Raw genomic sequence first — 26,437 nt, forward strand, 5'->3', positions numbered from 1 at the left:
TCTCTTGTTGCTGAGCGTACAAAAACATATATACATCAGATATACCTAGAACAGACTAATCTAAGTCCTTGTCAGAAGAGAAGGGTGGGATTGGTAAATTCTTGGTGTCTGACCTAGCCTTTCTTTTCCTTTGTTAAATACAGAAGCAGAAAAAAATTAAAACTACAAAAAGTGACAAAACATTGATTGATTGTAATGTAACTTGCTTATTACAAAATAAGCAGGTTTTGGAGCAGTGGGAAGGAGAAAGGGAAGTTCATTGTCAATACAGCAATTGTCAGGTTCTGACTGGGAATCATGCCAACTTCGATTTCTGCCTTAATTGTAATCCTGATGAGTTAAAGCTACCTAAGTAGATAAATTGGATACATGTAGCTTTACCCCTGTATTGATCAGGGCATTAGATACATTGTTATTTTCAAGGTCATGTTTTTCTTGCAGTTTTAACTATGTGCAAAGTCACCTACTGAAAATAAGTATCTATTGAATTACAGAAAGAGAAGAGAGTAGCATTTTTATTAACAGCAGAGTGGATATATTAATTTTAGAAAGATGAAGCACCTGTAACAGTTTAGGTAATACAGTTCTCTTAAAAATGGTACAAGGTGGAAAACTTGTTTTCTAGCCTTTACATCAGACACTTTTTTACTTTATGATGTGTGTTCAGGAAGTTTTAGTAGTCTCTTTTTAGTATGAAGTGTTTTCTAGTATATGTTCACCAATGAAACTTCCTTCAGGTTCTTTTACAGTGATGTTTATATGTATTCCACTTCATTTTGAATTATCGATGGATGGATGACTAAAACTTTATGGGAGCTAACTCAACAGAAGTACTTACTCCGATGATGTTCTAGTTGCAGAGAAAAAGGAATAAATTTCTCCAAGGAAAGCAGGCTTGAGGGCTGCTACAGAACAGGAAGCTTTTGTAAAAATGTGTATGATACTGCTCTTGTAGACTTATAAAGATGAGAATGTTGAATTGCAGTTGCAGACAAGCTTTGACTCCCACTACGTTGAAAAATATGTATGCTTTCCTTAAATTGATAATTTTAAAGCAAGATAAAAATTCTTTCATTTTTTCTTTTTTTTTTTCACCTGTAGAAACCTTGCACAGTTGTGGTTAACTGCACTGCAGTTTGGCTAAACGGCATGGATATACTAAGCGTATGAGAATAGTTTTAGAATATATTCTGTACAGGTGAAAAAACATATGCTGGGTAACTTTAATATGCAGTTTTCATTGAAACTACTAATTTTGTAGGAAGCCAATGCTAGTTTGGTTTTCTAATTCAGTATTTTCTAAGATTTGCCTGCACCCATTTAGTAGATATCAGACTAATAAAATGTAAATGTCTAATCTCTAATTGCTAAATCTTTAATGCACCATTCTATAGAGGTATTTATTCAACAGGTGTAAATACTTAAGGCAACAAAAATTCATTATGGTATTGAGAAGAACACTTTAATTGACTTAGCCATCTAAAATGTTCACTGTACATATGAAAGTTCTCATGTTTTAAACTACTCCTCCCCCTTTGTGTACATGTACAGTGGTTTCTCAGTACTAATTAAGCTCTTGCTTTTATCCTGCTCAAAAAAATCTGTTATGCTCTCTATATTAAATACATTGTATTCTCTTTTGGAGTAACTGATTTGTGCCTAATAATATGGCAGTATTCAGTATTTTTTTGGTTGTTTTATTGTTTGCTTGTTGGGTTTTTTCAGCATAGCATTCCTAAGATTAGATATTTTCACCAGGTCAGTTTGTTTTTTAAAAAAATCACTACTGTGTTAATATTCTCACAACTTGCTCTTTCACTTCTCTATCAGGGTGATGCAACAAAGATGCCAGTTTCTGAGCAAATGGGGTAGAGTCCCTGCAGAGTGTAAAGAAAATTGAATCTTTACTGTATTGGTCCTGAATCATGGTGCCATCTTCATTGTTTACATTCTTCTTCAAGTTTGCTGCAAAAGCCAGGGATCTAAGCAGAATATCTCTGTTTATACAGTTGTCAAAAAGTAACAGCAATGATGGCACCTAGGATATTCAAGAAATAATCCATACTTAATCACCAGCAGTAAGTACATGTAATTAAATCTAACTTTAAAAAAAAATGGAAAAAAAAAAATCTGCACTGAAACCTTTTAAAACAGAAACCCTATGAAATACCAGAACTCCATATGCTGTGAAAGCATACCAGAAACTTGCACAGCATGCACATTTCCTCTTTAGAAAAGACTGGCTTGTGCATCACAGGCTAATAAATGCTTTGTAGTTTCAATCTTCAAAATGTGGCTGTCTGGAAAATTCCCATTTGGAAGAGAGGGTCTGGCTTTCCTTCTCAATAATGTTGCTTTTGCCCTCTGCAGTGATCTGAATGTTTTTAAGTTAGCATATCTGATAAACAAGAAAAGGGTATGTTTTTAACAACTGAATATTTAGCTACCCTAACCTTTTTAATAATGACATTTTTAATAATGAAAAGCCAGTAGTATCTAAACCAGCTTTGCTCATGGCAGATAGCTCAAAAATAAAAGCCACTGCATTTTTTAAGAAACTTACTCTGGGAGGGGGAGGAGGATATAGCACCATTCCAGCCCCTGATTCTTTGTTTTGGTGTGAGGAAAAGATGTAACTGAAATAAACCTGTACGCCAAGGCCAGCAATAGCAAATGTCAGATACAGTTCTCCACAAAGACGTAAGCAAATCCACAGGGACAGTTCACTTACAGTGCTCAGAGACAACAGTTTTATGGCTGCGTTCAAGTAAAGGGGTGGGGATTTCAGTGGAATTGGGTCATCTTAGGTAGAGTATGTTAGCTATAGAAATGGCTGTTGAGAAGGATCATTTACAGCACTGGTTGCAGTTGATATTTGTTCCTGGTCTTCAATCTGTATACTAACTGCATGTCTGGAAATGAAGTTTTGGGTTTGTTTTTGAAACGTACTGGGGTACCTTATGTGTATTACATACAAAAGTTCATGGTACTACCCCTTTGGTGGAATGCGAAGGTGAGAACAGGCTTCTGCAAGATGTCACTGATTGTTTGGAATGGTTCACAGCAGTATGACCAACTTTCCTCCAGTGCATAGGCCCTGTGACCCCTCAGCAAGCACGGTATCTGTACTACCCTAGCTCTGGAAGAAAGCTAGCCTGTGGAAGAATGCACCCTTCTACCTGCTGATTTTGACCAGGTACTACCTAAAATTTTACTCTGGCATTGTATATATACCTCTAATACATTAAAATTCTTCCAATGCATGCATCTACCTACACACATACACATCTATAAATGCTAAAAATACAACGAAAGAGCAAGAACCTTACTTCAGCTCTGAGGAGATGTCTTGTCATGGCTGGGTTTGCAGATAAGTTCACAAGTACTTTCAAAACTTGAATCTGAAATAGGGAACATGCAAGTTCATTGCAAGCTCCAAAAACAGTAAGTACAGCAGTAATGGGCATCAATGTCAGCGTTGACTTGGAAAGGAAACTGTAGAATGGGTCAACTAACATCTTGAGTTGCGTGCTTCAGTCTTTGGTATAGGAAAAAACAGCTTATGGAGTTACTAGCATGCATGTACTAAGAACTGACATTTTAGAAGCAAATTCAGTTTGACTTAAACATCAAACAAGGCAAGATACATACACAACTCACAGTAGGCAGAATATGGAATATTTTTTAAATGTACAGAGGATAGCTAAGTACTGTATTTAAAATGTGATCAGAAGCATATACAAATACACCTTTGTACTTTCCTGGACCTTGTGACACTAATCTTTTAACTAAATGCTAGGAAAAGGCCAAGTGCTACTTAATATACTTAATAGGTCTGTTAAGTTTAATGGAAATTGTTTTGAAAAACTGTTTTTGATCTGATAGAGCAACTAAGTGCGTTGATATTGATGGTACTGTGACATCTTGAATAAACGCTGTATTAGGTCCCTATCTGAAGCTTTTCTCCTCTTTCAACATTACAATAATTCACAAACAAGCACAATTTCTCATTGCAGTCACTAGTGTTGAAAGAGATGTAATAAGCATAAGGGAAGAGAAATCCGTAACTTAGGTTATCACAGCTTGGCATATTTCCCTACAGAGATTCATGCATCAGTGAAGCCTTTCACGTGCAGATTCTCCTTGCCCTGCGATGCAGTAGCAACATTTAGTGAGCAGAAGAGAATTCGGGAGTTGCTATAGGCATGGGACAACAGCAGTGCACACAGCACTGCTTTGGTAGAGCTCTAGTCCAGCAGTTCCACTATCGAGATTCTCTTCCTCCTCTCTTCTGAATTTACATTGAGAAAGTAATACAGATTCATATTTTACAGATTTTATGCACTATTTGCTACTATTAACAAATATTTGATTTTCTAAGCACAGTCTAAACCATTTTACAAAAGCAGTGAAAAGGAGGCAAGTAAAGCAGCTTTATAAAAGGTTTGTAACCCAGTACCTGTGTCCTTTCAGTTCCTTCTGAAAGCAAATGAAGAAAGCACGGAATTGAGTTTAGCATCTTATGGTGGTAGTTACTGGTAACAGACATATTTGTCAACAATCTGAGTCCAGCTAGCTGCAGATCAGAATTCAGGGGAGCTGACTCAACGTTCCTACAAACTTGTGTAATATACACCTGGGGGAAGAGGAAAGAGGATGAAAAGAGAAGACATTTTTTTATACAAGTAGATTCTCTATTCACAAATAGTATCGGTGGCCTAGCTACAGTAGCGTAAATACCTCTTGAACACCGCTGGCTGAATACATATCCTGATCAAAGTTCTTGGAAACAAGTACTTTTTTGGTTTGTTTTGAATATATTCAAGCATTCTATTGGCGTGATAGAAGCAGACGTTACAGAGTTATGCTCACTAACCTTCCTGAAGCATAAATTGCTCTGAAAACCCAAATTGCTTTGACTCCATCTCAGAAGTGGTACAGCTGCTCTAAGGAGTTATTTAAAAAAAATCACTTACAGCAACTAACATCATCTTAAATGTTGAGAACAAGCTAAGGACAAGTCTTGGAATGAAATCCTTTCTTCCAACCATGTGGCCCATTCACTGGAGTACTCCTCAGGAACAGTGATGACAACTGACATTAACAACTATTATTTACCATATTTTCTTCTGGATGACAGTATACAACGAATCTTGGAATCTTAACTAAGAAAAAAATTACTTTGCCTTTACCAAAGGAGTTGGTTTTTACCTATATGCCTATACAAATATTTGCTGTTGGCACTACTTTAAAAAAAGTTCCATGCTAAAGATGCTGCAAACTACCATGTACAGTCAAACTGCCTTTTCATCAAGCTAATGAAAAAACTAGTAAAAATCTTCAAATGTGCATCAGCTCACTGCTTGGACACTTCTTGACCTATTGATTAATCTGATAATGTCAAAAATGGATGCTTTTTTGATGGTTGGTCCTTTCACATGCATAGCATCTACTATATTTTGCCAGTGGGACTTGTTATTGTTTTTACATGCTATTCTTTTAAAATGAAAGTATCACCCTGAAAAATTGGTCTCATACGAACCCAGGGGATCAACTACTATTTTCTTCTCCCTTGCCCAAGAAGTCATGCTAAGTTCAGTCTGTAATCCATCCTATTAAACAACCACTGCTGATGTTCTAGACATGTTTCGAAATCATCTTGCCTCACATAATTTTACTATAAATTAGCAGCACAATCTCTGTTTAATAGCATTTGGTGAAAGCTGAACACAAACTGCCTAGTTTCCTAACCATCTTTTAAAAAAAGTGTCAGTGATACAAGGCAGTTTTAAGTAATCCTTTTGGCCTTGGGACGCACAGATCTTCCAGATCCGCTGACTCGTATGTCTAACATCAAAACATTTGGGCATCCTGGCTTATATTTAACCAATATGCTGAAAGCCCTGTACTATCTCCCGTGTCTTAATTACTTTGATTTTGCCCTTTAAAAAACTTACCTGTATCTCTTCCTGATTTTTAACATTCATACTCAAATTATTAAGTGCATTTAGTGCTTTTTCTTTAACTTTGGGAATGCAATCTGAAAGCATCCCTCCAATAACAGAAAGGCCATCCAAATTTCGGATTATATCCTGAAATATAAAACAGATATTTAATAAGATTTTTAAAAATTTCAATTAAATGCTGAGGGCTCTCCTCAAAGTTTACATTTTAACACAAATGGAATGTGTGAATAAAGACTTCCAGAACAGACGGTTTAAAGAGAGTGTTTGCAGATATTGCTTTACTGCTTCAAAATTTAAATTAAGAAAGTAGTCCTTGCTTAGGGTCAAAGTAATATTTGACATTATTTGACTATGGCACAACACCTTTACTTTTAAAATCCAGCTGCAAAGCATGTTTAAAGCATTCTAGATTATAAAGAATCAAAGGTAATTATTGCATAATGACTTTATAGAATAGCTGAGCCAGGTCACAGTACCTAAACATCCTGACTGAACAGAACAGGATGTCAAGACACAGCTTTATATTATTATGAGTAGAAGTTCTAAAACTTTATCTTTCTTTTTCATTACATTTCATTTTATTTTTTTTTAAATCTTTCTCACTTAAGACTCTAACCATCACTGAAAAAAACATGTACTGTTTTCAAGAAAATGAAAAATGGGCCAGTGGGCCTTGGGATTCAGTTATGTTCTGTTCTGAGAGATTTATATTAAGAAAACAGTTTTGAGAAGCCAGAACAAACAGCTATCATAAGTGCCATACAAAAAGGAAATACAAAAACCAAACAAACAAAGCAGGACCCTGGAGATTAAACCTTTATAAAGGCATGAAAATCTACGTCCAGCTCAAAGTTTATCGGCATCGTATTTCCAATTGATTCAGAGATACCTGGATAGTTGGAAGGTTGCTAAGATGTAAATGGCATATAACTTTGTAAAGATAAAAAATTAATTTAAATTATCTCAATAAATTTCAGATCTGATCCTGAAAGTATTTAACCCTTCTCCAATTCAACCCTTTCATTAACATTACATAACTGTAAGTAACAAAAGATCTATTTACAGCACTTTTAAAATATAGAACTCTGTACAGACTTTAAGTTGTACAAACATTAAGCTCAGATAAATTATGTGAAGCTGGTAAATTATATTATTTGGGTTAGCAGAAGTTAAGGCATGGACATAAATCAGATTTTCAAACACAAGCTATCCTAGCTCTCAGTCCTGTATCATCCTTCAGCAAAACAGCACCTCTTATCTTCCATACTGACTGGTATTGAAACAGTGGTGTTTTCTACAGAACAATACTTACTTGATTTACGGAGAAGGCAGCACTGTTGCTGAGAGTGATTAAAGCTTGCTCTTGAATTAATGGATCATCTGTGGCCTGGAGCAAATGAATAAGTTTCTGTAGAGCATCCGCATCCATGGTATGGGCTGATGCTGGAGGACTGTTGCCTGTCAGTATTTAAAAATGAAATACTTGATACCAAGTTTGAGACATTTCACATAGTTACCACTTAACTTTTTTACAAAGCAGAAGTTTAGTTCTCAGTTGTAGAACGTGTTGTTCTAAGTTTGATTGTACCCAACCGTCATATCATGTCAAAAAGTCTGGTGTTTTACAACAGCAAGACTTACATTCTTTTTCCCCTCCCCGAGTCCTCTGACTACCTCTTTTCAAAGTAGAAAATAAAAGGAATATATAACAAGAGCTTGAAGTATGTTACTCTTTGGTTAACCAACAGCAAAGCTCCCTTCAAAATTATTAGGAATATTCACCAATCATGTTAAGTTTTTACTTGTGTTCCCTGAAATGAAATGTGGAAATCTGTCTGGACACTGTAGGAAAACAAAACTTCTCACTTGCAGACTACTACTTCCAGAAATTATGATCATGTCAATTTGCTAGTACCGTGATGTCATTTGACAAAGTAACAGCCCCAGCATTAAGAACACTGGCAATCATGCCATCACTCAACCTGTGAAGGCTGAGGAAGGCTGTTTCTGAGTCAGGGTGATGTTATGGAGTACCTGACTTTCATAAAAGGGTGACACAAATGCCATCAAAGACCATTTCCAGCCAGGTTGGAGGCAGAACTATTTAGCTAGCTGAATAGCCTGAAGTCCCCATCTACGACTACTGCACTAGTCATAGATGACTTGAGATGACTTTTGAGAAGCTAACCAGTCCTTTATAATTCCACATATTTGCTGCCATCACCTCACCAGGCAAACATCATAGTATTCTTGGGGGAGGGGAAATCAAAGTTAATTATGATAATCCATGAGCTGGCTTGAAAAACAAAATTGTTTACCCTCATCTCATCCTTGTCTAAACACTTGATTTAGCTTTGAATTATAGGGGGAACACAAATAACTTTAATAACAGAACAGCAAATCAGCCCATAAAGTACATACACTGATTGGACGTACGCTTTAGGAGACTTTAAAAAAAATAAATTGGGCTTTTCTAAAAATAAAACATGCCTAGAATCCTTTAAAAACATCGCATGGCTGTCAGAGGCCGGTAAGCAGTACTGTGGTATCCCCTCGCACAGGCAGCAGACCTGCCTCCGAGGCCACAGGCGGGCAGCAGCCCGGAGCCGCGCTCCAGAGCCGCGGGCAGCGGCCCGCCGGGAGCTGGAACCGCCCCGGGCCCTCCTCCGCGGTCACCGGCGCTACCGAGGCCCTGCCGCGGCCGCTCCGCCTGCAGCCGCGCCCCCGCCCGCCCTCACCTGACGGTGGGCCCCGGGCGGCTCCGCTCGCCGCCCGCCGCCCCCCCGCCGCCAGCCGCCACAGGCAGTAGCAGGCGCCCGCGCCGAGCACGACGGCGGCCGCTCTCACCGCCGCCCCCCGCGGCTCCCCCATTCCCGGCGGCCGCCCCGAGGGCCCGCGGAAGCCACCGCCCCATCCGGCGCGGCGCCGGCCCCGCTTCCCTCCTGCGGCCGGGCGTGCCGAGGCGCTGGCGGGGGCGCTGAGCCCACGGCTCTGCGTGTGGCACTGGGGGGAGGCCTCAGCCTGCTGGGGGCAGCGAGGCGCGAACCCACGTAGCGACGATGCGATGCAGCTTGTTTTAAAAGAAAAAATAACCCGCGCCCCGAAGCCAGGCAGACCACCTGCACCCGGGACCGAAACAGGCTTCCCCTTTGGGAAGGCTGCTGCAGCCAGGCACCTGGGAGGAAAATAAAAATGCACTCTGTAGGCACTACGTTATTTGTAAACACATCAATTAGACCACATAGAACCCCTGTAAACATCTATTTAAAGTTTTAACAAAATACAGCAATATATTAAAAACATACATGCTGACAGCATTTGCTTCAGGGGTATGTATACCTGCCGGGCAAATCCTTCCCCTGCTAGTGCTGTCTGTCCGTGTTGGCTTTAAATATTAACACAAGGCCACAGTTTCTCGGCTGCCATCTTAGCTGCTGCCCTCTCCGACACCTGCGTGCCTGCCAGGCCTCCGCGCTGCATGCCGGCCGCAGCAGCAGCAGCAAGCCCCGGGAGCGCTGCGCTCGGCTGCAGCCCAGGCCGGGCCGGAGGCCCAAAGCACTGGAAGGAGATGCCGCAGTCAGGGCTGGAAGGGCTCTCTGGGGCCCCTCGGGTAGCAGCTGGTAGATGCTCCTCTCCCGCCTCTCGGTACATGGCTGCCTCTCTACCGCTCCTTGCCCCGCTCGACGGGGGAGCGGCCACCCGGCTGGGGCGGGCAGGGGCGCGCAGCCGTCCGAGGAGTGAGGACCGGGCGCCTGTCCCAGCCGGCTGCAGGTGCCGCGCAGGGCGGCAGCGGGGACCGCAGGGCACCAAAGCCCGGGCAGCTCCAGGCCGCGGGCCCGTTGCTACGCGACCGCCGCCGCAGCTGGGCCCAGCGCCGCCATGGCGTCCCTCAGGACCGCCAGCCCCGAGCTCCGAGCTTACTTCAGCCGCCACAACCTCCCCGACATCTATGAGGTAAGGGCGGCAGACCCCGCGGCAGCGGGCGGCTCACGCATCGCCGCCCCTCGCCATAGCGATCAGCGGAAGGCGGCCGCCCCCGGGACCCTCCGCCCGCCCCGGCCCGCGCTCCCGCTCTCTGCGCAGGCGCTGCCGCCGCTGGCGGGCGGGAAGGGGCGTCCCGAGCATGGCGGGGTCGGGCCGCGGCATAGCAGCCGCTGAGGGGAAGGCAGGCCCCTCAGCCGCCCATGGCTCTCCACCAGCCGGCCGGGCGTCCTCGCTGGTCGGCAGCGTGGTCTCCCCTGGAGCCGGTGGGACCACAAACTCCCCCGGTAGCATCCGCGGGGGGCAGGCGACGCCTCCGCCCCGGGTCCCCGTTACCCCTCAGCAGCTCGTTGGGTCGCTCAGTGTTGGCCCACCAAGCACCCCTAATGCGGCGCTCTCCTCGCGTGGGACATGTTTTTGTTCTGCTCCTTGTATTAAGCTTGCTTCAGACAATTGATGAAAACTTTAAAAGTAGAAATAAGATGGAACCAAGTAATTCTGCTTCTTAATCCATATTGAAACTCAAAACAGTAACTGAAATGAAGGCAAATGCAGTGAAGTGCGTTGACGCCTTCCCTAGATTGGCTGAAGTTCTTCAGTTTTAATTACAGAAGTACCTCTAGATTTCAGCTGGATACTTCCCTCCTCTTTGAGCACTGCGGGTGCCGTCTGTGGTTTTTAATGGCCTGTCAAAGGTAAAGATGGTGGTGGACCACGTTTCAGATATTGGTGGATTAGGTATTTATTGGCACAGGAGTAAATTACCATGAAATGTTAGAGGATAAAACTGTCACAACCTGAAGGACTGGGGGAGATGGGGTTGGTGGGTTTGCATGTAGGATTCTTACCTCATTCTCTATTTCTTTAGTTTCCTCCCTGTTTGTCACCTCTGCCAGTTCCAAAATCTGCAGCAGCTGATTTTCAGTTTCCTTAAAACAAAGAAAGGCACAATGCACAAATACAAGTTAAGAGCCATCCTTTTAAGCTACCAAAAATAGACCCCATTTGCAAGCAGCTATTACAGCCAGGATTTCCATGGAAACATTAATAAAGAAATCTTGAGCCAATTAGAGTAATTATAGAGCAGCACTGCCACGTAGACTGAGTACCTCTCCTGAGAGTCTGTCTCTTGATCATTCTTTGTTTTTTTAAGCACAGAATAACATAAAATGTATCTGCGTGAGGTATATTTCTTGATTCAGCACTTCAAAAATAGCTCATATTTACATTTCCAAGCAAAAGTTATAAACACCTTTATAGCAACAGTGACATTAAGTCAATAAACTAAAAATGAAAGAAGGTTAAGATTGAAGGGACTTTCTTAAAAGAAAGAACCAGTTAAAAATTAGCCTGTGTAAAATCTTTTTATGATTTTTTATCTTGTTTCTTAGAGGTTGGTGCTTGCTGATATCTAGCCTTGTTTCTTATTTCATTTTATTACATTTTAATTTCTTTATGAAGTTACAGTATGCTTGGCCTGAAGATAAATGAGATGATACTGATCCCTGTATTAAGGAACATCAAAGCTAAGCTGAGACCTATGAACATTTATACACATATTCTCAGAATTAAGGATATAGAGATCTAAAATGTCCATTTGCTTAAGTCTTTTTATGATTAGGCTGTGGTTTGGACATTGTCCAAACACAGTTGTAGTCCAAATAATCATGTCCAAATAATTTGGGATTCCCTGCTGCGTCTGTTTCATTCCTGTCTGATTCCTCTCTTTAGTTGTCATCCAGATTTGCTTTTAAACAGAATCCATAAAAAGTCAGGCAGACTGTAATCCTGCAAACACTACACATATGACGACTTTTCCTGTTGTTAGTAGCTGTATTCTTAACTGTGTTAGAATTAAATATGGATGCAGAGCTGGTTTAAGATTTTTCTGCTGTACGACCCAAGTGAATTTTGCCGTGAAGGGTAAATGGCTAAAGGGGTCGAAAGAGGAATGGGGTCATGGCTGGAAGAGAGAAGCCTTTGAGACAAGCCAGGCTTTCTACTCTGGGTTAGGGAAGGCAGAAGCTCATGGCCAGTCTCGGCTTCATTATGTGTTTCTCACACCCTCGTCTTTTTCGCCTCTTCCCTTCACAGGAATAGCAGTAGCGGACCAGATTTTCTGCGTCTCTGGAAGAGACAAAGTTGACAACCGTTTTGTCACTGTTTTGCATCAGTTTCATTACCATTGTTAATTTGCTGCTTCGGGCTGCTGCCCACCTTGCTAGGACTCCTCCTGGGGATAGCAGGCTTTCGCTGCCTTTGCAAAATACATCTGATTTTAGGGTGTAGTCTCTTATTGCAGGTAGATATGGAATAATAATAATACTTATAACTGCATTGACGTTGAAGCAAGGTGTTACAGAATAGCTAAAATGTATAATTGGTAATGTAGTTTGAATGTACAGTGAACAACACATCTTCAGTGCTGGAAGTATGATGCTGGGAAATAACGCACATTTGTAGCAACAAATAAAAATAACAAAATTCATACCTTTCTTGGTACTTTTTTTTAAAAATATTGATCTCACATGCTACTTCTTGTAATAGTTATCATCATTGTAATGCTTAGAAACCTAGGTAATGACTCAGGATATTATGTTGTGCTAGGTGCTGTACATTTATCAAGTGACATTACCTGCCCAAGTGCCTTATAAACCGATGGTGAGTCAGCAAATGGACATAAGAAACACAGTGGGCATGAAAACACAAAGACACAGTAAGATCATTATGGTGAGCAGGGAAAGGCAGTAGTCACAACACATCAAAACTGACCACGGTCAAGGGCTTTTATCCAAGCTTCACAGGAAAGAGAGTTTTTTGGGGAACCTATTTAGTTCATTTTTTGATATTCAACAGGAAAACATACAGTCTCTTCATTTTAGTAGGTGCTCCTGGAAAAGCACTGCACATTATGAGGGTTTGTAAGAAAACAACAGGAGCTGTTAACAAAATTACATCTGATTCTGGATAGCTTAGGGCGTTTGGGAGGATCATTACGTTTAAAGCTTGTTATATCTCTTACAAATGACTGTTGAGTAGATGCTGTGTTGATTTGTCCAGGATTAGGAGTAAGAGAAAATGATGAAAATAAGCCACTGTTAAGAATTTTTTGGTAAAATGAGTATGTTGTGTTTAGATTACCTGATATTTGGGGCATAGAATTTAGGTCTTGAAACATCTGGCTTTGGAAAACTTTATAGGCAAGACATGGATGTCTCTTCATCCTCTTAGGGAATATTTTCTAAGGCACAGCTGGTAGTCATCATCCATGCCACGCAGTCGTGCTGCCTATTTGGTGGTGGAAAGAAATGGAAGTTACTATTTAGAAAATGTCAGTGTCAACAAAACTATTGCTCTGTGTACTGAGGTCATTTCAATGATGAAAAAATGTTATAGCTGAAGAGTTTGTAGAACTTGTTAGATATCAATATATTTTACTTTATTCAGATGATGAATATGCTGATTCTCAATAACTCTCACATATGAATAAGGAATAAGAATATATATATGCAGGTATGCATGTATTTTTAAGAGTCGCTAAATGTACACAGGAAGGGAGGCTGAAAATGGTTTTCCATTACTGAACTTTAAACTGAATGCTGTACGATTTTAGGACTTTTTCTTTGTGAACTTTTAAACAACAGGTGAGCTTTTTCAGATTGATGAATAGGAACAGTTCATATAAAAACATGACCTAAATATTTAATTCAAGCCTGCTAACTTAGTTGCACTGTAGCAGTTTTGTTGATAGTTTTTTTAAATACTTGTTTGTTAGTTGGTTAGCTGGGGGTTGTGATGATATGTGACTAACGATCATTTGACATATGAGTATACTTTTAGTTGTTTAATGTTATGAATGAATACGATTTATAGATTGAGAAAAATTGTCAATGGACTCTCAGATTGTTGAGAGTTTTGTAGAAGTTTAATAGAAGTATCCAGACTTGTACAGATTTGTCTTAATTGTTTTTGGTTTTACACCTGGCCCAAGTATCACTGAAAAGTACCTGAATGAGGACTTCAAGACCAGGTGTTACAATCCTTCCTTATTTAAATTTTCTAAAGGAATTCTCAAATGTTAAACTGAGGCCTTGCACTCCAGTATATGGTCGGATAGTTTGGATTTCCTGTGTTGGAGACCTTTCAGAACATCCAAAGAAAAAAAGTTGGTTTTGTTTGAAAAAGGAAAAAAAAAGGTAAACAACACTTGAAATAATAAAAAATGGCGTTCATATGGAAGACACGTACTGGCTTAATCCAGCAGAGGGAGTAGCCGACCAACATTGGAATTGGCTTTGGGAAATCTGTCCATGGGAAAATTTGTGATGAAAGCCATTTAACTGCCTATATATTCTTTAAAATTGTATGTCATCAGAGATAAGTGATGGATTTATAATATTTTCTTAATATAGTCAACCATTAAGATATACTTTGCAAATTACATTTTTCATAAAATTGAAGATATGCTAAGGTTGGAATCAGTGTGTGGATTAGTGTTATAAATATTCAAGGTGTCTAAACTGAAGACAGTTGCCTTTCATTGTGTCTGTGCATAAAGAAATATTTTTCTTTGCCTTTTCATATTGGTCTTAACACAGAATCACAGAAGGTTTGAGTTGGAAGGAACCTTCAGAGATCGCCTAGTCCAACAACCCTGCTGTGGGCAGGGACATCTTTTGTTAGATCAGATTATTCAGAGTCCCGTCAGCCTGACTTTGAACACTTCCAATGATGGGTCCTCCCCAATTTATGTTCCACAACCTTCAGAGATCTCTTCCAGTTTACATTATTGTCTGATTCTGCACAGTATTCTGATTAGCATCTGGAAGATCTCTTTAGCATGCAAAAGTTCCCAGGCTTCTCCCTCTACCTGCCTGCCCTGCCCTCTGCCTCTTCAGAGTGAGGGCCCACTTTGCAGGACATTGAATTACTGGAGCGTGTCCAGAGAAGGGCAACGAAGCTGGTGAAGGGTCTGGAGCACATGTCGTATGAGGAGCAGCTGAGGGAACTGGGGTTGTTTAGTCTGGAGAAGAGGAGGCTGAGGGGAGACCTCATCGCCCTCTACAGCTACCTGAAAGGAGGTTGCAGAGAGCTGGGGATGAGTCTCTTTAACCAAGTAATAAGTGATAGGACAAGAGGGAATGGCCTCAAGTTGTGCCAGGGAAGGTTTAGACTGGATATTAGGAAGCATTTCTTTACAGAACGGGTTGTTGGGCATTGGAATGGGCTGCCCAAGGAGGTGGTGGAGTCCCCATCCCTGGAGGTGTTTAAGAGTCGGGTCGACATAGCGCTGAGGGATATGGTGTAGTTGGGAACTGTTAATGTTGGGTTGATGGTTGGACTGGATGATCTTCAAGGTCTTTTCCAACCTTGACAATTCTGTGATTCTGTGACAGGGTGCCTTTTTTTGCTCATGCTTTGCATGGCTTTTGCTCTATATCCATAGCATGTTTTTGATATAGAGCCTTCCTCTTTTCCCTTGTCCTCTCAGCATGCTTCCTGAAAAGGATTCAAGCACATGCTCCACATTAATGTAATAATAGTGAGAGACTGTATCTTCAAAGGAAAGTAGTATTGCATCATTTGAGTTTGTACAGTGAGTAAACCATTATATTACTGTGTTGTCTTGATCCATCAAACATGTAGCTGTTGCTTCAGATATTTCCTGGTTTTAAAATTTAGTTTTATATTTATATAGACCAGTTGTATTACGGTAATAACAAGTCAGAATCAATATGGATGTTAGAAAATGAAGAAAGTATTTCTACCCCCTGAGTGCATAGGTGAAAGGCCGTGGTTTGGGAAAATGAAACGTAAGTGGATGGTGAGATTGCATACTCAGAATTTTGGTGGTGAGCTTATCAAGGCCTGAGCAGACTCTGAATGGCAAAATTTAGATGTGTACCATCCATCTGCACCATGGAGGGTGATGGTAGTGAAAAGTGGGCAGAGGCAAAGAAAAACAGTTTTCTGAGAGTCAGGGCTGAAAGAAAATCTAAAAACTGATGTTGTGATAACTAATAAAAGCTAGTTTCTTTATAACAGAGGGAAGTATAAACAAGAGAGTGTCCCAGGACAGCATCTTTTGCATTAACATAGATTAATGACCAGTTAAACATATACAATCATGTTTTGAAATTTTTACCAGATGCAAAACCTTCCAGTTTATAATTTTCATTAAATATTCACTTAAATAACTGTAATTTGCCTGTATACTTTTAAAAATCAATATACTTTGGACGTTTTTGCTGTATGTGAGCTCACAATCCAAAAATAAATGATCTATGAACTTTAGCTGATGACAGCTAAAGAGCAAATGAGAAAAATGGTTCATTGGTTATTGTGCATTATTTCTAGAAGATAATACAAAGTAATGTGATAACACAATCCTGAAAAGGAAATATTTTTTTAAACTGCATTTTGTTTTCAATATTGGTTACAAGATCAATTTCTGGGCATGATTCCCATTCAACATACTCTTTACTACACAGGATTAATCTTCTTTTAAATTCTGCTTTTCATTAAGTAAATAAAATTATGCAATCTTCTATATATTCTTTCTTTAATGCACATTAAAAGCAATTAAATTCTTAGTAAGAATTGTTAAAGAAATACCACATATTTTATTACTATCCTAAACCCAGTGCTTTGAAGTCTATCAATTGAAATATGCTGATACATGCAATACTACCTTCAAAAATAGAATGAAAGGTAAGGTAAGTGATAAAAAGAAAAGCCTCTATTTTACAATATTTTAAAAGATGCTAGTAAACTTGTGTTTATTTTAACAGTTTCATGTCTAGATGCTATTTTGCTGTTAACACAAAGGCATTAATTTGCAGTTTCTTCTTGCAGGTGCTGCTTTGTGGTGTAATTGTTATGCGTCCAGAAGATCCACTTACATTTTTAGAAGAAAAGCTCAGAGAAATAATGGAAAAGGGATTAGATGCTGTCCTTTGGTACATACTAAATGATTGTGTGTGTGCTATGTGGTTTATAGTATTGAACTTGGACTTTTAAAACATGCTAATGGCACAGCATCTACTGTGTGGATGGCAAGTTACATGCTGATACTGCTTTTTTTTCAAATATTAATGGCATATGATATAGCAAATACAGTAAGACAATATCTTCTAAAAACAGAAAATACTTTCTTTTGATATCTATGTCTTTTTTGCCTAGAGGATACCTAATGAATATAACCTTTACTTAAAGCTCCTCCTTGTTTAGTTAATATATTAAACCCGTACTTTTGCAGTAATTGAAACAGAGGTAGTGTTAACTTGTTCATTGCTGTCCATGGTATACTTACTTATATGAGCCAGGGATGTGGCCTTCAAGCACTGAATCATTTATTGTAGTATTTCTCATTTTTTCTCTTCTCTGTGTGATCTTTCACCCTTTTAAGTGAAGTCATCACAGGAGGCGATAAAAAAGACTTAAGGATTTAGTTCTCTCTACACTGGAATCTTAGAAAATATTGTGATTGATTTAAATGGGAGGAGGCTTTGGTCTCTAAAATACGTGCAACTTCTATAGGCTAAAAATGCCATTCTGAATTTTTAAAAATATGTTTCACAGCAAGTGCTTTTTCTCAGACTTGTTAGTGCTTTTTGCCCACTTATAGAAAAAAGCCCTTGATTAATTTGGAGCTAGTCTGTACCTGACAAGAGAGAAAACGTGTATGTGTATTCTTAGATTACTGTGCAGAAAACAAGACACAAAGTTTTACATTAGTTTTGAGTACTGTGAGATCATATGTTCTTACCTTTTTTTGAAGCATGTTCATTACTGTTGGTGCAGCTCCTGTGGAAGTTACTTCCCCTCCTGCTTTAACTTACACATGTAATTAAGTAATTTCATGTGTGTTTCAAGAAAAGTTGTGTTTTGTAAATATGCCATCTTTAAGGTTTATAAATTCTGGTTCATTGAAGGTTTTTAATATCAGGATGAAACTTCAGTAGATGCAGAGGGAAGAGAAACAAGCTATAATGGTATTTGTGTTGACATGAATCACTAAGAAGATGAAGTACCCTCTTTTTTTAGTTGCCGAACTTCATCTAAGAATGCGGTTTCATTTGTAGGTGTCACAGCCGTGCAATATCAAGCCTGATGTTTTAGGATATCATCAGGATTAAGTTGCAGGAAAACTTCAAATATTGAGAAGAATTTCTACTGAGATAGTAGTGTAAGCAAGTAAGAAGAAAGATGAACAAAATTTCATAACAATAAGGATGCTTGGAGGAAAAAACTGCTGGGGAGTGAAAGAACTTTGTACAGGAATGAGATGGAAAGTGTTAATTCAATATGAATTATATTCTGTGTTACATGTAAAGTCTATACAATATAATTTTTCAGAGTTCAGGTTAAGTAGATAAAACTTTTTAGTAAGGGACTGTTCTGTTGAGATACTGAGTTCTGTAAAATGCCTCATTGTTGTCAGAAAATTGCAGTGTTCCTCACTTGATTAAAGCACCCCAAAAGACACTGCTGATCTATTTAGATGTGACCTAGAAAATCTTAGAGAATGAGAACTGGAAAAAAGAGGGAAGCCAATATAATGGACAAAGTCATGGTTAATGGTAAGAAAATAGGCGTGTTTTGCAGTGTGAAGAAGCTGTAATTTCAAAGCTGGTGAGGTACCTACCTCACTTTTATATTCTGTGCAATTGTCACTTCTGGTTGAAGTCTTCAGTAGGAGGTGGATAATAAATCCTTAATCTTTGGGCTCACTCAAGCAGAGATCTCAGGAGTTGTCTGGACCCCCAACCACTCTGCATGCACTCAGACAGACTTAAGTACGTTGTGGTAACAGGTAAAATCATTACAGTGGGTGATGCAGATTTGTGCCCTTATTGTGTCCTTTCCCTGGGGTTCTCATGGGGTAACACAGTTCCTCATATCACAAGGTGCACCAACAGCCTGAACCATAATGATGAGGTTTTGTTGTTTACTTTACAGTATTTGTGATGTCTTTCCTAGAAGTTGGAAACTGACTTGATTTCTCTTTTAATTTTGGCTCTCTGGTAAATACTTTTTATTTCCATATTTTTCATGGAAGTATAATGCAGCGTAGTCTTTTTTTGATTGGCTCTTGCAGTGTGTCTTCTTTTTTTTTTTTTAATGAAAAAAATCTAGTTTACCTACCTAGATGTGGTACAGCCTGTTTGCAACAGCAGGAAACTTTGCTCCAACTACTGAAAATTTGAAATGGCTGTTCAGTCAGTATTAAGATGAGAAATAAAGCAGTATAATCTGATGAGAAATGTCTAAAATACAGGGCTTAATACATAGAATACATGGAGTGTATTAAGCTCTGATGTACACAGTATTTCAACATAGATCTAAGAGCAGCAATAAAACATGATAATTTGTTTTCATATTTTGTAAACATTTAAAAAATGGGTGCTATAGGTATTTGTAATGAAAGTGAGATACGTCTTAATCTTTTAATAATGACAATATAATACCATAACATGTAACTGTAATCTATTAGGTACAGAGAAAAGATGTGTTTTCTTTTGGGAATACTAATATGGTTAATATAATTTACTTCTCTTTTAAAGGTATATGCATATTGATCTGTCTTTACACCCAAAATTAAAGAGGATTTCAGAAACTTACCTGAGCGCTGTTTTTGGACTAGATGGTGAACAACTGGTAAAAATTATTGAACATTTGCTGCATTAACTCTGTGCTGTGAACAAATCTTCTAATACAGAATACTCATTCTGGTTTTAAGTTTTCTCATTTTACTCTTCTATAGCTAACGCAAGGAGTATGATACTTTGCATTTCTTTCTATTGATACTGATTTGTATACAAAAACTGATGTCATCAGAGGTGAGCATGGCATCCAGGTATATGGTAGGGAACAAGTAGTTCCTGTTTCATATTTGATCATAATTTTAAAAAGAGTTCCACATAAATATGAATCTAGTTTCTGTAGCATGTTTTTTCTATGCATTATTTATTTTTACTTAGACCGATTTCTAAAATTACACTTGAACTAATACATCTTGGAAAGTGCTGTCAATGCTAATGATTAGTAGTTACAGGTAAATGCAGTATTATTGTACATAAAGCAATAAGGAGTTTTGCCAATCAAAAAATGTCACCTGTAGAGAAGAAAAGCTGTTATTTTAAAACATTCAGAGAAGGAGAAAGTTGCTGTAAGACCATGCAAGGAAGCAGTCTAAGCAATTTAGTCAGTAAGCTGGCATGCAGTGTCACCAGATTTTTCTCTTAGTTATAAGTGTATAACTGTACTTGATTTTGTCTTCTCTTAGTACATCTGTACTGTGAGTGTACTGCAATTTCATTTCAGCTGTTTCCTCTTTTACCAACCACTCAAATATTAATCAGTCTAAAAGTGGAATGGTTGATTTATATACTATATCTATAAATATACAAACGTCTCACAGTCAGATTTTCTCTCATAGATTTTCTTAGGAGTAAGAACAATAAATGAGATAAAAGACAGTACTTTCTGAGGCCCAATTGCTATTTGCACATTCAAAGGACCATATTTTCTTTTACAGGGATATTCTGATGCAGTTTGGTTTTGTAGAAGTTCAAGCAAGTTTATTATGAGTTAGAATCATATGATAAATTATTTACATAGCAATGGGTCATGAAAAGATTTTTGCAAAGAATAACTAAAGTATTTGTTTAATGTGCTAAATTGCTGGATACAGCTGGTCAAGAAAAGAGTGGATATGAGGGATGAAAGACCGAATTTCAGTTATTGAGCTTTCCCTCAAGCACACATATTAATTCTGTTTTGTATGCTAATGTAGCTTTTCCTTTAACTTCTGTATGTAAAAACAGAAGTATAATTTGGTAGCAAAGTACTTCTAACTATACACAGAATTTGAACATTTGTCTCTTTAAAATAGATTAATTTGCACCAGTCAACATGGAAAATACAAGATTTCATATTTTTGTCTGATTTTTAAATATTCATAACACAGCACTGTTTTGTGTACTAATGTCATAAATGATTTGTTTAGATGACTGAAGAATTATGTACCAAAGCATGGGACTTTTACAGCAGAAACTTAATGAAGCTGTATTTTGGGTAAGTACATGCATTTTACATATACCTCAGGAACATCTTGGAAAAATCTTTTACGAAAGCACTATTTATGTAGTTCCTTTGGGGAAGGAAAAAGTTTTAATTTTAGTAGAACAACGTGAAGAGAGATTAGAAACTTAGATTTGGCTTTACTTTTCTTCAGCAATGTTATTCTATGTTAAAACTAGTAAATTCTGAGTTTCTGCCTGATCCAGACCTGAACAAAGTCCTTTGACACTTCTGTACTTTAATCAGTTCTATTTACCAGGAATATGGTAGTATACCCAGGAATAAAAGGATAATTTGCATTTGGGTCTGAAGGTAAAAGATTTGCATTCTCTTCTGCTCTTTCTTCGGTTTCCTTTATGCTTGGAATTATGTAACTCATACTTTATGCAATTCAAATTTTCCTTTTAAAAATGGGGATAATATATAAATATGTTTTAAAATATGATAATCACAACACATTAACTGATTTATTTGTTATAAGCATGTGTATCAAAATGTAATGATCCTCCATTTAGAACAGATAAGTTTGGGCTGTTTTGTTTTGAAAACCATACAATGCTAATTAGATAGGAGGTACAACTCTGTAGGAACACTGTGTAAATCCCTGCTAAGAATCACAGAACTGCTAGGGAGGTGAAGATTTTCAAGCTATGCTGTGGTTAGTCTTGGTGAACATTTGTCTTGGCTGGTTTTAGTCGTCTTAAAAATCACAGGTGTTGGAGACATGACAATCTCTGCAGGCAGTTTATTCCAGTACTGCACAGTCATTTCTACTAGAAATGTTTTCCTAACACCTGAGTCGTTCTTGCTACAAGAGAAACCCTTTTTCTTCCCCTTTTTGTCTTATACATGAGGGACATGGAAGATTATTCCTTTTTCCTTTGCAGCGGTATTTTGAAGATTGTCTGAGCTAACAGTTTTGTTTAATTATCACAAAAGTCAGACTGAACAGTAGAATGTTACATTTATAATTACTCCCAACTATATGAAATGAAATTCTTTTTTTTTTTTTAAATTTGAAATGAGAGAGATTTTGGCAAATGAAAGTAGTCATGTAAAGTCTAATTTATTCAGTAGTCTTTCCAGCAAATCAGATATGGAGAGATAGTGTATTTTAATATATCAGTGAGATGTGATTAATTTGAAATACATTTTTTGTTCTGAATCTAATTATTCCTCATTACTTAGCTTAGAAGAGAAATGAGATTTTTACCAAAGGTTAAAACTGTTAAGTTATAAATTGAATTTGTATTCTATAATATTAATTTTTATTGGTATTGCCAAGAAAATGTAAATAGCACTTAAGTAGATGCTTGCAATCTAGCACTTTTAAATTATTTTCTATAAACACTCAAATGTCCTCCCTTAAATACAGATCTGTACACTAAAGTATAGCTGACAGCAGCAGGAGTAGTATATGATGGTGGAAGCAAGAAAGTTTTTATTGCTCAATACTGTAGAATATCATGAACAAGTAGAAATTTTATTAAAATGAGAGAATGAATTACTACTGAAAAAATTATCAATGCGTATTTTGTTTAAATTATAAATAACAAACATCAGTTCTATTCAGAAGTTTATATTGTTGAGCTTGACTGCTTTGTATTTTACAGCAAACTACAAGTTTTATAGGCTTTACTTCATTCTGGTTGGGAGCCATATTAAATTACTCATTCTGTTTTACAATTCAGAGGATGGATAAAATATAATCTGCTGAAAAAGAACAAAAGAAAAAAGGCAAAGCAGAAGATGGCTCTAGCAGTAGTCCATTATAATGTCCAAATATTAAGAATTATTATACAGAAGTGGAGCATGTGGGTGCAGATTCACAAGGAAAAAATGTCATGTAAGTCTATGTAACTGCTTTGCATAAGACAAAAAATACGTGCTATATAAAAGCAAATTATGCTGTATAAATATGCTTGGTCAACAATTTATCTAGTGATCTTTTTGCAGGATGCCATTCATTGTTTGACGTGTGTCAACTTGCTGCCACGAATGCCATGAGAGTCAGTTCCTTGTGTTCTTTGCTAGGACAGATAGTGCTGGTACTCTTCTCTAAAGACTGAGCAGTGATGCTGATCCAAAGCAGGCTTGGGAGGTGTTAGGGAAATGGTGTGTATGTCAGAAGTACACGGTGGAGTGAGTCAGGATGCTTTTCTGGGAGGTGAAGAGTACAGTGATACAGATAAAACAGGATGGATCACAGAGTTGGAGTCAGTTAAAGGGAATGCATGATGAAAGGTGGGGAAGGAGTGAAGATCAAAGTCAAAAAAGTCAGAAGACAGAAAAAATAAATACTTTGTTCATTCTGACTGAGACTTTGTGTCCCACAGATCTTCCAGGTATGGGTTTTTAAAAATGTCTCCACACAGCAGCATCTGTGAACACAGACTCTGAACCTGAGTCCTCCCAGACAGAAGTTTCATAAAAGTGAAGAATGGGCCAAAAGCTCTACCTATAGCTTTTGTTTGAGCTCAGGCGGTTATGTATGACTCAAACACTGCTCTTACAGAGCCGGAGGCCTAAGCTGTTGTCTCACTCCCCTAGGCAGTTTTCAGAGATTTCCTATTCTGTTTTATTACTTCCTTTTATATTCTCTTCTAAATATTACTTTCAGCCAAGGCACCTTTTGTTAATTTTAGATTCACAGAGGCAGAGGAGCAGATATCTAGAGGGCATAATTACACAAGCTATTTCCTTCCATGGCAAAGCTGACATACAGAAAAATGCCATTGAGCCCTTCTTGACTGCGTGACTCTTCATTGACTCTTGACTAGTACCAGTATAATTGTTGTGGGATTGCACTATAAACAAGGTTGCTGGAATGACAGAGAATAAAAAAAAAAAAAAGTAGGTCTTTTTTTCTTAAAATTTTATCACTTTGGGAATCTGCTTATAGTAGAACTCTACTGTACTGTGAACACAGCCCATGAAGGAGTGATCTGTGGAAAAAGTTCAAGAGTGAACAATGTGTTGTGAGAAAGAATTAAGGGGCAGGTCAGTGGGCTGTTAGGTCCTGATTGTTGAAAGTCAGAGCAAATTAATGTAGATGCAGTTTGAACTTCCCTTGCAGTCCTGAGAGTCCAGACCCCTCCCTTGGGCAATGAAAATTTGATATTATTTTGTAGGCATTTGCTTTGCAAATATTTCTAGTTTCTGTACCTTACTGGTTGTATAGCCTAAAAAGTTATTAAAGTTTGTAATTAAAGTGTAAAGTGTACAGTTATTAAAGTGTATAATTAAGTAATATCATACAATATCTTCCCTAGAACACATAGTGGTTGACCATGACTCAGGTAAGAGAAAATAGACTTAGATTTATACTGTTGACACTGCATCTCTTGCCAGATTTGAGATACACTGATTTTTTTTTTTTTTTCACAAACAAGAATGGATCTTAAATGTACCTGTATAATAATTTATTTCAGTTGAATTTCAAGACACCTTTTTGTTAAAAAAATAGTAGATAAGTGATTCTATAGAGTGCATTTAATATATCAAACTTTACATTTTAATACTTTTGACAGCAAAGACTGCATGTCACACTAATCAAGCTTAGTCCTTGTTCATAAAATAGGATTATATAGGGCTAAGCTATATATTCTTGAAAGTATCAAGAAGAGTCTCTCAGCTCCCTTTGTAGCTTATTGCAGGTTTTTTTTACAAAGTTAACTGATAAAAATTTTAATGATGACTTAATTTTTTGCAGAAAATTGCACTTATTTCCTCTTGATTTTATTTTAGTGGCTGTGAAGAGCATTTTTTCGATTGTATTTGTAACACCTTTTACAAATAAAAGGACAGTTATAGTATCCCCCATACCTTTTTTTGTGCCAGACTAAAGCAAATTCAATTCCTTCCAAACTTTTCTTAAAAGTAATTATTTAAATGTTTAATTTATAATGAACACATGATCTTTCATATGCTGCTTTACTCTTCTTTGTACATTTAACACTTAGCACTTGACTTTACTGAATTTATTCTTACAACTTTTGACTTCTATGCCATCTGAAATAGTATTAAAGTTTTGTTATTGTATTTTATTTCACTGAGGTCTGTATACATTTTGCACATCCAGGCTCTGAGAAATTACTGTGTAATTTGGTAGATCAAACTGTAGATCAGTAATGTCTTATACACAACTCTGATAAATTGGAAATATGTCATGTTTATGCCTTGCCTGCTAACTTGAAATCCTATTGCAACAGTCTTAATTATCTATTGTAAAAAGTTGTTATTTATTTCTTTACAGAACCTGAATTGAATACTATTTTATTGAAATGTAATTTGAGAGACAGTCATTCATCTGAAGCATTTAAATGACATACTTGTTTTTGCTTGTGGTCCTCAGATTGGTTATAATTATGTATATTTTCAGTGGCAGCGAAGAGACTGCAACAGGTCTTTAACAAAATATATTTAAATGCTGTCGTGAAAGCTTGGCATGCAGAGGCCTACAGTTCTTCGAAAACAAAAGCATATTTTGAGGTATGCAGTATAATACTTTAAATGTGGTAAGCCCAGTGATTAAAGATTAACTCCTTTAATTCTAACTGTTATGGAAAAACAATTCTATCAATATTAATGAAACATTTTAGTGTGCTACTGCTAATACTACTACTTAGTACTTTTGGCATTATGGAAAGCAGATCATTACCTCTATATTCTACAAGTAAAAGTTTGGTCATATCTTATGCAGCAAAAGGGGTTGAGTGTTGTTGTATATTATTAGTGATCTAGCTGGCTTGGATCAGGTGGCTGATGTTTTAGGGGTGATATTACCAGCTGAGATGAAAATCAGTAAAGATGATGCCTCTGGATCCCTGCCACCAGAATCCAAGAGGTGTAGGTTCCTACAGAGTGAGAAGAAGTCTCAGTAACCTCATCTCCTCCCCAAAAGTGTGAGGTAACCAAAATTGTGATCACCTGAGAGTAGACAGCAGTGGACAGCCCCATATACCCAACTTCCAGCAGCCCTATCTGGTCTCACTGTGAAAACAGGGCTCTTCTCATTTCTGGGAAGGTTTCTCCTGCCAAGGAAGAGAATGCCATAGGTTGGTGGGATGCTCAGCAGATACCATGTGGGGAAGGGGAGAGATAGGAGCTGTAAGACCCAGCCGCTGCTAATAACATGGGGGTTCTGAAAATCATGGTCACACAGATAAAGCTCTCCCGCTGTTTGGTTGCTTTTCCTTCCCCAACTGTAGGATGGTCAGAATGGAACCAGCTACGGACAATTTATCAATTGCTTTTATTTTTGTTTCTTCTCTCTCCCATACATTTTCTTTCTCCTCTTTTATTGCTGGTTTCTTAAAATACTTAAACTGTTAGTCTGACTAGATTGTGTGCACAAAAGGTATCCTGTTTCTGGAGCGTATCAGGGCATTCCTAGGTAGTAATAT

At 38.1% G+C, this 26,437-nt stretch overlaps 2 protein-coding genes across 6 annotated transcripts in view; one reads left to right on the forward strand and one right to left on the reverse strand.

Annotated features, from left to right (window-relative positions):
- Window positions 1-488: 488 nt before the first annotated feature.
- On the reverse strand, window positions 489-10,010 carry ARMC10 (armadillo repeat containing 10). Of its 5 annotated transcripts, none has more exons than XM_074827876.1 (6): window positions 9,306-10,010; window positions 7,279-7,424; window positions 5,958-6,092; window positions 4,460-4,636; window positions 3,330-3,401; window positions 489-2,038 (listed from the first exon to the last, which is right to left on the reverse strand). In XM_074827876.1, exons 2-6 carry the CDS (start codon window positions 7,393-7,395, stop codon window positions 1,784-1,786), a joined length of 756 nt encoding a protein of 251 aa, XP_074683977.1. In that variant the 5' UTR covers window positions 7,396-7,424; window positions 9,306-10,010; the 3' UTR covers window positions 489-1,783. The 5 variants fall into 5 exon arrangements, with proteins under 5 accessions (XP_074683977.1, XP_074683976.1, XP_074683979.1 ...); XM_074827875.1 differs by having other exon boundaries at window positions 9,272-10,010; XM_074827878.1 differs by having other exon boundaries at window positions 9,888-9,908.
- Window positions 9,846-26,437, forward strand: part of FBXL13 (F-box and leucine rich repeat protein 13) — a 98,761-nt gene continuing 82,169 nt past the window's right edge. Inside the window, exons 1-6 of the mRNA XM_074827867.1 lie at window positions 9,846-9,920; window positions 16,803-16,906; window positions 19,514-19,607; window positions 20,959-21,026; window positions 22,724-22,878; window positions 25,414-25,523. Of these exons, the coding sequence (XP_074683968.1) occupies window positions 9,846-9,920; window positions 16,803-16,906; window positions 19,514-19,607; window positions 20,959-21,026; window positions 22,724-22,878; window positions 25,414-25,523 (606 nt within the window). The remainder of the gene's footprint in view (window positions 9,921-16,802; window positions 16,907-19,513; window positions 19,608-20,958; window positions 21,027-22,723; window positions 22,879-25,413; window positions 25,524-26,437) is intronic.

Source organism: Strix aluco, chromosome 5, assembly GCF_031877795.1.
Source record: "Strix aluco isolate bStrAlu1 chromosome 5, bStrAlu1.hap1, whole genome shotgun sequence".
NCBI classification, from domain to species: Eukaryota; Metazoa; Chordata; class Aves; order Strigiformes; family Strigidae; genus Strix; species Strix aluco.